We start from the raw sequence: 15,035 nt of genomic DNA, 5'->3' as shown, positions 1-15,035 counted from the left end.
CTGTACCTATAGTCCTAGCTACTCAGGAAGCTGAGGCAGGAGGATCACCTGAACCCAGTAATTCAAAGTTGTAGTGAGTTGTGTTGCACTCCAGCCTGGGTGACTGAGTAAGACCCTTATAGATACAAGATAATTCCAAAGAAATTTCAATAGTTCTTTTTCTAGAAGTTGACTATTTTATTCTATAATATGCAAATGGAATTTACTTGGGAGAAGAAAACAATGTTTGGGGATTTGCTTTACCACATACTTAGGTCTATTATAAAGGTCTAGTTTTTAAGACAGGATAAATATATTGGTCAATGGGACAGAATTGAGAATCTTCCAACAGACTCATGAACACTTGATCTATGTAAATAGTAGTATTTTAGAACAATAAGGATGGCCTTTTTATTAAATGGGGCTGAGACAGCTGAATGCCCATATAGAAAACATGCAAATTGACTCTTACTATATACCCCATTCACAAAATCAGTTGGAGCAGTGGTTTGAAGATCTAAAATGTGAACGGCAAACAATAATACTTTCAGAAGAACTTGAAGGCAAACATCTTTGTGACTTTGGGGTAGGGAAAAAAATTTTTTTTTGAGTCAGAGTCTCACTCTGTCACCCTTGGTAGATTGTTGTGGCGTCATAGCTCACAACAACCTCAAACTCTTGGACCCAAGTGATTCTCCTGCCTCAGCCTCCCAAGTTCCTGGGACTACAGGCACTCACCACAGTGCCCGGTTATTTATTTATTTATTTTTAAGAGACAGGGTCTTGTTCTAGCTCAGGCTGGTCTTGAACTCCCGAGCTCAGGCGATCCACCTGTCTGCCTCCCAGAGTGCTCGGCATAAGCCACCACACCCCGTCCAGGGAAAGATTTCTTAACTGTTCATAAAAAAGCATTAGTCAAAAAGAAAAAGACTGATAAATTGTATGATGCTGAAATTACATGCTTTCTTTTCCATCTGGGGCACTTTAGGATAGTGAGAGGACAAGCCACATAGTGGAACATACATTTGCCACACATATAACTGACAATATATAATACACTTCTTCAAATAAAAAAAATGAGCCCTACTAAAAACGGTCATGTCACAAAAGACTATCTAAAATGGTCATGAGACACATAAAATGTTGTCAATATCATTATTAATCAGGGAGATATAAGCAATAATTACAGTGAGATTCTACTACTACACACCATTCTACTTTTTCATGAGTGCCCACATGAAAAAGACAAATAATAGTAAGAATTGGTGAAAATACAGAACAACGCATGCTTTCTTATACTTCTGGTGGGACTCTAAATTGGTATAACTACTTTGAAAAACAGTTTGGCATTATCTACTGAAGGGAAGATGCTTTATGACTCTGCAATTCTAATCTAGCCAATAGAAAAGTATGCAAATGAACACCAAGAGACACATATTTAATACAATAATGTTCACAGCAGCAATTTCTAAAATAGCCCCAAATTGGAAACAATTCATATTTGTCCATTAAAAGTAGAATGACTAAATCAATGATGTCACATTCATATGTTAGAATACTGCATAGTCTTGAAGTGAATGAACTGCATTTACATTTCACAACAGACACAAATCTCACAAACATACCATTGAATGATAAAAATAAGACTTAAAGAATTACTCACTATATGATCCTATTCATTTAAAGTTCTCCAAACCTAACTACGAAGTAAAACATAAACACAACTACAGTGTTTAGGGATGCATGCAAGTGTACACTATACAGAAAGTCAAGGAACTGTTTAAGATGAGTCATGAGAACATTAATCTCTGGGGAAGGGCAGGAGGAGGAGTGATTGGGAAGAGACAGGAGGGAGACACACGGGAGGGCAGTTACATGGATGTTCACTTGCTGATAATTTGTAGATTTGTGCGCTGTTCTGTATATGTTTTGTATTTAAAAAGAAAATTTTATTTTATTTTATTTTATTTTGAGACAGAGCCTCAAGCTGTCCCCCTGGGTAGAGCGCTATGGCATCACAGCTTACAGCAACCTTCAACTCCTGGGCTCAAGCGAGTCTCCTGCCTCAGCTTCCCAAGTAGCTGGGACCACAGGCGCCTGCCACAACACCCGACTATTTTTTGGTTGCAGCCATCATTGTTGTTTGGTGGGCCTGGGCTGGATTTCCACCCACCACCTTAGGTGTATGTGGCTGGTGCCTCAGCCACTTGAGCCGCAGGCACTGAGCCTAAAAAGAACATTTTAAAAATGGATAGAGGCAATCTGCAGATGAGTCAAAATGGCAGCGGCAGCAGCTCAGTTTACAAACACTCAAGCTCTGCAGTGGAGCTTTTGAAAAAATGTCCTTTCAGTTTGCTGGTTTTCTTCATGTTAGGCACCCTCAAGGAGATATTACTGAACGTTGATAGAACAAAAAAAAAATAAATGTTTAATTGTATAATTTAAGGTTTAAAAGGTAGTCAGCAACAATTTAAACAGAAAATTATAAGTACTGGGAGAAGTTAAGAGAAAGGGGAATGAGAGTCGTAATAAATTACATTTTTCAAAAAGGGGAGAGTAAATATTCTCTAAAATGCTAACGTAAGAAGGTAGAAGCAAATTATTCAGAGACACAGTAGAAACTGTTGGAAGAATTAAAATGAGAAATTATTTTTTAAAAGTTTCTTGGGGGGGGCAAGTAGCATGTCCACTATAAACCCTCTGGATGGACTATTTGGTTTTTGTTTGATGTTTACCACATGCATATCACTTTGATGAATCTAATAAGATATTTACAAGATTCTACTGTGCATCATTCTTATATGCTTGATTTGAGAACGGCTTTTTAAGTTTGTAGCACTGTGGGTAGTCCAAGAATAATGTCTGAAGTCTGTTTATCTGATCTATGTTGCACTGATAATGAATCCTGTTTCTAAAGGACTGTCAGGAGTTATAGCTGTATCAATCACTAACTATTGCAAAGCTTCTGAATAATGGTTTTATAACTACTTCTATTTTCTTTTAAACTTTATAGATATATTTAATTAAAAACAAGGCAGTTTCATAATTATAATTATATTGTACGTGGGCAAGTGGGAAGCTGTGGACATGACCATTCACCAGTTTGAAAAGCGGGTAATATTGTCAAACCAAACAAATCAATGATAAAAGCAAAACTTCTAAAAGCACTCACATAGTATTAATAACAATAAGAAAAATCTATATCATCTAAGTATTTTTTTAAAATAATAAAATAAAGTTTGTGTTTCCTCTGTTCTACTTGCATATCTTATAAACATTACCTTTTGGGTAAAGATCTGGAAGACAGACAAGACTCACTTTAAAAATAGTAAAGTTTATCGATTGAAAAATTGGTTATACTTCTTTTTCTTGTAAAATTACAATTTCCAGATCATTAAATGCCTCATTATTTATGTTCATAAAATGCATATTAATGTTCTCCCTGTCAAAACTGGTGAGTTTTTTTCTACTTCTTCAAGATTATTTTCCCCCAAATCTAAGTAGTACTCTCTTTATACTATCTATCAAATATTTTAAATAAGAAAAATGTTAATAACATACAGAGAGAGGGTCTTTCAGGTTCTTATGTTTTTATGTTGCACAGTAATCTCACCTACTGTTTTATATAGAGCAGGTGCTCAAAAACGTTTGTCATTTGAACATATTGAGTATTATCATATATAACATCATTACAATAGGATTAGCTCAGGATTAGCTCAGCCTTGAATAAAAGTATCAGAGCCTATGGTATAAGAAAAGTGATCAATCACGTATAATACATAATTGAAAGTACTATTCCCATCAGATATGTTTGTGGAACTAAGAGAAGTCTCCCTACTCATTCCACATTCACGGGATGCCCACTCTGCCAGGCACTGTGCTTGGCTCTTTGTACACAAAGATGAGCAAGATAAGATCCTTTCCCTGTAGCCACTCAAAGTCTAGTAGAGTCGGCTGATCGATGAAGAGTTCGACATGACCTGGATTTGAACAGGTCTAAATTTTCGTTCCTGCTCATTCCTTTTTATTACTAAAGTGATAAGGTGTTTTGGCAAGGTAGAATCAAGAGACAAAGCCTTTCTCAGCAAGGCTTATAATAATTTCTATAAGGTTATTTGCTTTATAGAAAGAATCTGAAAGATTTAGGCCTCTCTGCCTAAACACAGGAAATTATCCTGTCCAAGGAGCCTGTGGGTGTACTCCTCCAGGATAAGGCACTCAGCCATGGAGCTCTGACCCTGGAGGAGGCGGGAGAGGTAGAAAAGCCCAGGGAAGAGGGAAGGATGGAGAAGAGAGCAGGAAAGAGACTCCTGGGTTCCCTGTGGGGCATATTCTGCATGGGCTGAAAAATGACTTGGCAGAAAAAATAAACAAATACTATTAGATTGGTGTTCACAAATGGTCTGTGGTGAGACTGTTACCTTCTTAGATACCGGGGGCAAGGATGACTGTTATTACCATTGTTGAGGGGTCTCAGTGTCCCTCAGGGCCCCATAGGATGAGAAAAGAAGGGATTGCCCAGCCCAGGCTGCGCACCAGATGTGGGAGAGTGACAGAGATATGAGAAGATGTTTTGGAATCTGCAAATTGTTCAGGAAGGTTCAGACATGGACTGTGCACCCAAAGAAACTGACCCCATGTCAGTCCTCTCTTTTTCAATGATAAATACCATGACGGTTCTTACCCTGGACAGATTTGGGCTCTGGAAGTACAACTCAGTGTTGAGCAAAAGAGTCCCCCTTGGAGGATAAGGAAAAAAAGAAAGGGTGGGCTGGGTTGTCCTCCTCAGGAATACAGTCCACAGGTGACAGAGACTTGTAATACTCATCTTCCCCATCAAGCACTTTGATTTGGCTGCAACAAAGAGAAAGATCAGGATTTTCAATAGAGAAAGAAACCAGATGCCACAGTCATTACCGGGGAGCTAAAGTTGTGTGAGCAGTTGAACAGGGATGGGTCCCAGCACTGAAGGGGAAGGACAGCATAGGTAACTCAGGGTCTCCCTGCACAGAAGTAGCGGGGGTCTGATTTCACCTCTGGGTCACACACTCACAATGGGCCCAACTGAGTAGTGTCTGGAACATGTAGTCATATTGTAACTTGATTTATATGAGTAAATTGTCTTTTCCTCTCTGGTTCCCTCTAGATGAGAAAAGTCTTCTGACCTCCCCCAATTCTCAAACTAGTACTGGTTACTTACCCCATTGCTATTCTCAGATGAGACACTAATAAGCAAATGAGCCACAAACTCCTTATTATCCTTTAACCACTGGGGAAAGTTTCCCTTTGTGCATGCTTTAAGGTCCAGGAACAGGATACTGCGGAGGAAGTAGCCCTATTTGCGCTTTGTAGAGAGTTCTTATTGGTGGAAGGAGAGTTTTATACAACCCGCCGCCCGTCTCTAGTTATGAAGAAAGTGCAATTCCCTGCAATCATTGTGAGAAATAACAATTGCCCTTAGGTGACAATTTCAGCCTTTTCGGACAGAATAGATTCAAGTCTTGTATACTTGCTACTGTGAGAAGTAGTTTCCAGTGTCAATAATAGTGGTGCTATCTGGATTGCATATTTTTAGAAGCCTCTCTAGAAAGTTTTGCATTTTCTGTGATATCACAAAGACCCCCTTCTGTTTACAGTTGCTTAGAACTAAGAAGACAGATATTTACCCAAGTTTTCTTGGCTTCCTCTTGCTCCCTTGATATTCTAGAGTTCCCTGTGGAGAGAGCCAAGAACGCACAGTCAAAGCAAAGCAGCAAGTCGTTAATTTTTAATTCAAAGTGATTTTGTGTTGAATGCAAGCAGATGCTGATAATATCAGAAGTCACAGCATAATTTTTTTGATCAAAGGGCTCAAGTGAGCCTGATGAAGCATGCATCTTGCTCGTCTTTGATAAACCACATCAATTATTCACCGTGAAGGCAGACATCCTGACATGAAAGCAACAGATAAAGAGCCTAAGCACATGTTCAAGACGAGAGCATAAGAGAGTGGGGGTGGGGCTGGAGGGGCTGGAACAGGTATTAATAACAAAATTATTAACTGGAAACAAAGCCAGGGAAACAGCTTTATGGCCACTTTGAACTCACATTTAACTGGTTATAGTACATGGTGTCCTCAGGGCTACTCAACAGTTTGGGCTGCTGACATCGGCGGCGAGGTGTTCGCTGCTTCTGTGCAAGACCATTTTCTAAACCTGCAACGAGATAGAAAAACTTTACTGTAACCCATCCCAGGTGTTGGGAAAATTAAGTGAAAAACAGCTCTTCCTATAAATGCACTTAGTAGAAACTGTGTCCTGTTTTAATGGACGTGGTAGCAGCTTCGCTAATAGGAGATAATCATCTCCCCCAAAACACACAGGTAGGTATTGCTAGGTGTAAACAGGAGCCATGGTCTGTAACTTTGCCTTTATTTTTATGACCTGAATCAGCAATCTAGAGTAACAGAAAGCAAACTGGTTTGTCCACACTGGGGAAGTAAAAGTTGATGGTCACCCTTTACGGGGTAGTGTGCTCTTAGTGGGATATCTCAGGACAACCAAGATTGTTTGCACCACATCCTACAGGGAGAGTTCAAAGACATCTGGAACACACATACTCCTGGGGAGATGAGAAGCAAAACTTTCTGGTGGGACATATTTTGGGGGGAGAAATGGCTTAAGCGAGTATTTACTGAAATGCTTTGAACAATACCACTGATCCATGCGGTCTCTGGAGGGAATGTAAAAGAGAAGGGGAAAGGACGATTGCATGATTCCAGGGAGCACCGTCTCCCTCTCAGTCCTGATTTCAGAACCCGGGACCAAGAGTGTGCCAGAGATTAAGAAACCACGTGTAAGATGAAGTCATGATTCATTTCCCTTCTAAGCAAATGACTTTTGTGTAATCTGCTATCCTTGTGGCTGTACATCAGAATCAGAATTTAGCAGTTCTAACTTCTTGCCAACATACACACATATACACAGATATACACACACAGACACACACACATGCAGACACACCTGTCATAGGATATTGTCCAGACCACTTTTCTGGACAGGGTGCTTATCATCAGCTTCTTCAGAGAATGCCAATATTTAAAAAATTTCTGGGGGAATTTTCTAAGTAGAGAGTGAACAACTTAGCAAGGACCACTACAAAGAGCAAATTTTCTGTTTCTTAAGTTTATATTTTTTAGACAGAGTCTCACTTTGTTGCCCTCAGTGGAGTGCTGTAGCATCACAGCTCACAGCAACTTTAAACTCCTGGGCTCAAGCGATTCTCTTGCCTTAGCCTCTCAAGGAGCTGGGACTACAGGGGCCCGCCACAACACTTGGCTATTTTTAGAGACAAGGTCTTGCTCTGGCTCAGGCTGATCTCAAAATCATGAGTTCGGGCATTCACCTGCCTCAGCCTCCCAGATTGCTAGGATTATAGCCATAAGCCACCACGCCCAGCCTAAGAATAAAGTTTTATATCTTGATTTTTCTTGAATTGGGACACAGCTATGTTTGGATAAGACTATTAGAACCATATAAGATTTTAGAAACCATTCATTTAAATGCTCATTTTTTTCAGAAGAGAAACAAGCAAATACATGTTGAATGGCAGGGTGGGTATCCAACAGCAGATCACTTACCTCCTGTTATAACAGACTTATTTATTTATTTGCAGTTTTTGGCTGGGGCTGGGTTTGAACCTGCCCCCTCTTGTATATGGGTCCAGCACCCTACTCCTTTGAGCCACAAGCACCACCCTATTTGTTTATTTTTTTAAACATATCCTTCCTTCCTTCCTTGAGAGAGAGTCTTGCTCTGTTGCCCTGGGTGGAGTATAACTCACAGCAACCTCAAACTCTTGGGCTGAAGTAAACCTTTTACCTCAGCCTCCCAAGTAGCTGGGACTACAGGCACCTGCCACAATACTCTGCTAATTTTTCTATTTTTAGTAGAGATGAAGTTTTGCTCTTGCTCAGGTTGGTCTTGAACTCCTGAGCTCAAGCAATCCATCTGCCTCAGCCTCTCAGAGTGCTAGGATTTATAGGTGTGAGCCACTATGCCAAGCCTAGATTGTCTTTCTCAATAAAAAAATTTTTTTTGAGTCAGAGGTCTAAGTAGAAGTAAGCTCAATGAAAAACAGAGCAAAATGATGTTGCTTGCAGAGGATACCAGTGGCCTTAACAGGCATCCCTGTCCACATCTTCACCAACACTGTGCAGGGGACAGCACTTGGTCTGTCACCGTGGCATCGTCTTCAAAGCACAAAGAAGCTAGAATTGAGATGGGTTCTTTCTTATGGTTCCAACATATCTACTCTCTGTTTGTTTTGCAAAGTCCATATTTTGTTGTATGGTAGAGCGTGAGTTTGATGAATGAACAGAAGTCTCCCAAGGTCAGGTTGCTGGTGTGCTCATGCCCTGGAGCTCTGACATCTACTCTCACACTTTCTAATATTGAGGGAATTCCATCCAAGGCAACACAAAAGGCTGCTGACCTCACGTGGTCTTTGGGTTCAGATGGAGGTCAGCCCAGTTCAGCTAGGCTTCCTGCTTATTTGGTATTTTTACACTTGATCAGAGGCTTTTATTTATATTTTCTTAACTGGCAATTCTTAGTATAAGATGTGGTTCTCAATTTTTGCTCTTGATGAATCTGCTGTTCTCCTGGCTGGTATCCTTTTCCTGATACTTACAAGGCATTGAGTTATTGGATAGAAGTGTCTCAATTTCAACATTTCTACCATAAAATTTAAAAAACTGTTGGAGTCTAATCACATGGTAACTATACTAGAATCTCATCTAAGCTGTTTGCCTGGATTAGCATAAAATTTTAATTTTCCTAGTTTTAAGATTACCATCTCTGTATTTCGTGACCTTATGCAAAAAGAGCTGCAACTTCCAGATGCTTTGCCGCTGGAACACATCTGGGCGTCAATGATATAGGACCCACTGTAAGCCACCAAATAATGGAGGAGTGAAGTATTATTTAGTAAATGCTGTTAGAACAATTGATAGTAATACACAAAAGTATAACTCAAATATAGGCATTATAATATTTATACTATACACAAGGCACCTTGCTAAATATTGTGGGAAAGGCAAAGAGACATTAGAAGAGGTGAAATGATTCGTTTACGTCTGCTGGGCTCAAATTAGATGTTTTTTTGAAATTCTAAATCCTTTACTTCCCTCAATACACCTCTTGATTCTTACAAACCACAATAAGTTTGTCATCAGTTATATAAACATTGTAAACTTAAAAAAAAACAACTTAGGGGTTTGGCACCTGTTGCTCAGTGGTTAGGGTACCAGCCACATGCACTGAAGCTGGTGGGTTTGAACCAAGCCCAGTCCAGCTAAACAACAATGACAACTGCAACAAAAAATAGCCAGGCATTGTGGTGGGTGCCTGTAGTCCCAGCTACCTGGGAGGCTGAGGCAAGAGAATTGCTTAAGCCCAAGAGTTTGAGGTTGCTGTGAGCTGTGATGCCATGGTACTCTACCAAGTACTGAGGGTGACACAGTGAGACTCTGTCTCCAACAAAACAAAACAAAACAAAACAAATCTTAGAAGGAAAGGAAATAGACTATCATCTCAACTGTGGAAAAAAATATTAGTGACAAGGATGGGTTCAATTAAATTAAAGAAACATTCTATATGATGGATAGTAACAAAACTAAAATGAAAGAACAGAAAGATAAAAACAATGAAAAGATATACATATCCACCCAAAAGATAGATACCCAGAAAAGTCTACCTCCATGATGTAGAAAGGCTGAGCCAAGAAAGAGACATAGACATATTTATGTTTGTTGAAATACAGTTAGAAAATGAGATACCGAAAGGTGTTCAACCACCCTGACTAAAAGCTCCATTTAGAACAATGACTATGCTTTTCTATAATTAGCATAAGTCAAAAGGTCAAAACACAATGTGGGCGGGCCCCAGTTAAACAGGTGAATCCACAGGTTCCATTGACTATAAATCACACTTGCTAAGCAATTGGTTCTGAGGAACATGTTCCAGTGAAGTAAACCGAAATAAAAAAGTTTGTATGAAGACCAATATAATACTTTTTGTAGTAGGAAAAAAACTAGGAACATGATAAACATTTAATAACTGGGGAGACATTAACTCTGAAATATAAGTATTGTGTCATACCATGGAGGCACTAACAAAGCACTGATATGTATATATGGTGCTGACAGATGAAAACCCAAAATTTGGAAAAAGCTAAACACAAAATGGCCTAAAGCACAATGTTTAAATCTATGTAGGTACATGTACATGCATTGAGAAGTTTATTATCACTTTTTGCTTTGAAAATTTGAAGGCACATAGGACAAAAATTATTTCTTCTTTCAATAGACGATGAAACTATAATTAAGCAAGGCTCGATCGGAAGTGGCAGAGGGAAGGCTTGAACCTGTACACATGTCCAAGCCCTTGGTAAGAGACAAGTAGCTACACTCGGGGCACTTGTGACATAACTTCAAACAACTGGTTGGACACTTATTTTTCTTTTCTTTTTATTGAACACGAAGGTACATTTAAACTAGAGTTGCCAGATGAAATACAGAATACACAGTTAGATTTGAATGTCAGGTAAACAATTGATACTTTTTTTTTATTATGTCAGACGAATTAAAAAAAATGTCAGATGAGATTCAAGTCTAGCTGAGTGTACTCCATTTTTATTTGTAAAATCTAGTAATCCTAATTCATGAACAACTTTAAGACACAAATAAGGCTCTTTGCTCTTCCTCTCAGATGAAGAAGGAGATGGCTGAGTGGCAGTTATTTTTGGCTACGCTGTCCTCTCAAACTTAATGTTTCACTTTTTATCACTTGCTACAGATGTGCCATTCTGGCAAATTCCCTAGCAGGATTGTAGGAAGCGAGGGACAACTACAAGGGAGGGCAGGATGGGGCATGCAGTCCAAATATTTCCTGGCCTGGTGGTGCAATTTGAATTCTTGAGCCTTGAGGAATGGGCCACTAGTGTGCAGGGGTCCCAGGAAGAGAGGGAGAGAACAACCTGGGAGAACCATAGTCCCTGGCCCCCTTCTGTGGACCCTCGGTAGGCATGGACACTTTGAGTAGTAGCAGATTCTGCTAATCTGATGGCCATTTTGTGGATGAGGCATTACCAGGGTCACTTGCCAAGTAAAACATCCCCTTTTAGCAAACAGAGTATTCAGTGTTCTAGATTTACAGATGGCAAATCCTATATGGGGTTGTGAGGTGTACCCCTGGGGCATTTAAGTGGGATTAAAGTTATACAATTAATTCACAGAGCTCTGCCAACTCTGTGTATAAAAGGAGGTATGTTTCTCGGATCAAGGTTCTCAGGGCATTTGGAGGTAACAATAACCCAGCTGTCAGCTGGACAATCTTTCTCCTTAATGAGGGTTGACCATGCTGTGTGGCATTCTAGTGGATACTTCCACAAAATAGCTTCCAAAGGCATGACCTGTCATTTCTCACTGTGTCTCTTTCCCTTAGAATTTCGTCTTTATGTGGCAAATTTTGTCTTGCAAACTGTCTTTCTCCTTACTTCATTTCATTTGGGGAAGGACAAATAACCCCAAAGAGATAACAGAGGCATAGTGAGATTAAGCGACCACACAGCAAGTTAGAGGCAAAGACCAAATGAGAACTTAGATTTTTCAGTGTCCAACTCACAGTATTCTTTGTATACTATATTGGTTCTTCAGCTTTTAAAATATCAGTGCTGGCTAGGCATGGTGGCTTACGCCTGTAATCCCAGCACTCTGGGAGGCCAAGGCAGGTGGATTGCTTGAGCTCAGGAATTTCAGACCAGCCTGAGCAAGAACAAGACCTCATCTCTACTAAAACCAGAAAAACTTGCCAGGTGTGGTGGTGCACACCTGTGGTCCCAGCTGCTCCAGAGGCTGAGGCAAGAGGATTGCTCAAACCCGAGAGTTTGAGGTTGCTGTGACCTGTGATGCCATAGCATTTTACCCAGGGTGATAGAGTGAGACTCCGTCTCAAAAACAAAACAAAACAAAACAACAACAGAAAAACAACCACCAACAAAAAACTAATGCTCAGATCAAGTGGACATTGATTAAAAAACAACAACAACAAAACCCCCTTTAGATGGTTTTAATGTGCAGTCAGGGTTGAGAACTGCTGGACTTAACCATATTAAATCATTCCTTCTAGACAAGAACTACATTGACAGAAAGTCTACCAATAATCTACCTTCCCTTAAAAGTGCAGTCTGGGGAGGAATCTTCCCAGTGTTGTAAACCACTTGCTCCTGATATGCCCGGAGGCATGGGATGCTCGTTAGGATTTTCAAATTTATGTCGTAAAGTAGGGGTAAACCTCTGTGTTTCAGCCCCTTCCTTTTGTATTTGAGAAGTCTGAGGTCCTGAAAACTGAGGGCCCTCTCCTGGGTCTCCTGTCAGACATGGAGCTAGAACTCAGGATTCTTGATTCAAAATCCTGAGGCCTAGTCCATAGCCTCTATTATGATGTTTGCTCTTTTACTGAGATATTCTCCTAAGTTTTCACCTTACCAAGTCTAACTTCAGGGAGAACTAAGGAAGGGATGCAGGGGGCTTTTGTAAAACACACACACACACACCCAGAAAGAAAGAGTTTCTCCTGGGGTGCATGTAATTCAGATCTGCTTTCTAAGATGAAAGGAAAGCTACAAATTTTCCCACTTGCCATGTTATGTCATGAACAATCTTCTTCAAAATTGCAAAATTGCTACAAAGAAAACATCCCCGAGTTAAGTTAGTGCCTGTGGAATTTTCTACTTATTAGTTAAGGAGGTGGCAATAACTTCCCCTGATATCATTTCATAGCTCAGGGCCAGGCACCCACTCAACCAATAATGAATGAATGAATGAGTGAATGAACTGACTATTCACCATTTTTGTTAAGATTTCTTCCATCTATGTGGCCTGTTCTTTGGTTCTCAACTTGTCAGTTGGGATATTGTTGTCAAGGCCTCCAGTAGAAAGAGGCCTTCCCTACCCTGGGGCGCTGCTAAGGAACCTGTAGTCAACTAAGGAGGGAGATGAAATCAGCCTCCTAAAATTAATATTTTTTTCCTTTTTTTTTTGAGACAGAGTTTGACTCTGTCACCCTGGGTAGAGTGCCGTGGCGTCATCATAGCCCACAGCAACTTCAGTCTCTTGGGCCAAGAGATCCTCTTGCCTCAGCCTCCTGAATAGCTGGGACCACAGTCTCTAAGCAGGAGTAGCTGGAACTACATGAGGCTGCCTCAACACCCAAATAGTTTTTCTATCTTTAGTAGAAATAGGGTCTTGCTCAGGGTGGTCTTAAACTCCTAAACTCTAGCAATCCACCCACCTCGACCTCCCAGTGTGCTAGAATTACAGTCATGACCCACCGTGCCTGGCCTAGTATTTTTCTCTTAATGTCCTTTCAGTATTTTTATAGGAATATATATCAACTTTTTTTAGTTAAAACATTCAGTCATTCATCTAATTTGGGTTACAATGTAACAATAAAGTCATAAACATTTCCCCTTGCTATTAGCCTACTTTAAAACAGCATCTTTCAGAGTTATATATTTTTAAAGTAATAAATGAACATAATGTTAAAATATGTTAAACAGTGGAAAGTTTGGTTTTTTTCTACCCTTGATCTCATTCCCACAACAAAAGCAAGTGCTGGGACGAGTTTCTTATCCATCTTTCAGAGATAGTGTAAATGGCACTGTTGCTAATAGTTGTATGGCATTTCATGTTATGGACAAACCATGATTTATATAATTTCCTATTTGGGGCATAGAAGTGGTTTCCAATGTTTTTCTCTCTCCCTCTTCTTCTTTTTTTTTTTTTTTTGCATGACAGAGTCTCACTCTGTTGCCTAGGCAAGAGTGCTGTGGCATCAGCCTAGCTCGAAATCCAGGTGATCCTCCGGCTTCAACCTCCTCAATGGCTGGGACTACAGGCACCTATCGCAATACCCAGCTAAGTTTTTATATATTTTTAATAGAGACCAAGGTCTTACTCCTGTCCAGGCTGGTCTCAAATTCCTGAGTTCAAGCAATCCTTCCACCTTGGCCTCCCAGAGTACTGGGATTATAGGTCTGGGATTATAGGTGTGAGCCACCATGCCCAGCCCAGTGTTTTTCTATAATATACTTTGAGGAACATATTCATTGCTGATCTTTGACAAATGGTCATTGTTTCTTGGAATTGATTTCTAAAAGTAGAAGTATTGGCCACAAGCATGCGTATTTTTGAAAGTTATGATTTATTTTCTTCAAATGCCATCCAGAAAGCATGCAATAAAATATACTTCTACCTACTTGGTGCCCGTAGCTCAGTGATTATGGCACCAGCCACATACACAGAGGCTGGTGGGTTCAGACCCTGCCCGGGCCTGCTAAATAACAATGAGAATTACAATTAAAAAACAACGTAGCCAGGCATTGTGGCGAGTGCCTGTAGTCCCAGCTACTTGGGAGACTGAGGCAAGAGAATCGCTTAAGCCCAAGAGTTGGAGGTTGCTGTGAGCTGTGATGCCACAGCACTCTACCAAGGGTGACAAAGTAAGATTCTGTCTCAAAAAAAAAAAAAAATAGACTTCTACCACCTGTACCTAATGTTACCCATTTCACCAGGCCCTCAGCAGCATGAGACTGATCTTTAGGATAAAGTGTGACAATTCAATAGGCACAAAAACAGCACCTCATTTGTTTCTATTCTCATTTCATTGACTCCTTAAAAGGGATGAATGTTCCCTACCCAAACAGCTATTTGTGTTTCAGGATTCTGCAGCAGCAAAGTCCGTAGCTCTCAGCTGGACCTGAACTAAAATGGATGGAACAGGTTGTTGCCTGCCTGACGGGGTAGATGAGCAGTCCCATTGGTTAGCAGCCCATTGGTTAGCAGCATGGATATGCCTGTTTAAAACTTAGCATGGTGTAGGAGAGTATTTCTGAAACTTCTTTCTTTTTTTTTTTTTTGAGACAGGAGCCTCAAGCTGTCTCCCTGGGTAGAGTGCCGTGGCATCTCAGCTCACAGCAACCTCCAACTCCTGGGCTCAAGCGAGTCTCCTGCCTCT

General features: G+C 40.3%; 1 protein-coding gene across 1 annotated transcript in view; it reads right to left on the bottom strand.

Moving 5' to 3' along the window:
- Positions 1-4,694: 4,694 nt before the first annotated feature.
- Positions 4,695-15,035, bottom strand: part of MYO3B (myosin IIIB) — a 429,342-nt gene continuing 419,001 nt past the window's right edge. Inside the window, exons 31-33 of the mRNA XM_012812078.1 lie at positions 6,067-6,173; positions 5,646-5,692; positions 4,695-4,833 (exon numbers count right to left, since the gene is read on the bottom strand). Coding sequence (XP_012667532.1) covers positions 4,695-4,833; positions 5,646-5,692; positions 6,067-6,173 — 293 coding nt within the window. The remainder of the gene's footprint in view (positions 4,834-5,645; positions 5,693-6,066; positions 6,174-15,035) is intronic.

The sequence above is a fragment of the Otolemur garnettii genome, unplaced genomic scaffold, assembly GCF_000181295.1.
Source record: "Otolemur garnettii isolate 467f Iridium unplaced genomic scaffold, OtoGar3 scaffold00187, whole genome shotgun sequence".
NCBI lineage: Eukaryota > Metazoa > Chordata > Mammalia > Primates > Galagidae > Otolemur > Otolemur garnettii.
The sequence above is the reverse complement of the archived record's forward strand: the minus strand, read 5'-3'. Positions and strand labels throughout refer to the sequence as shown.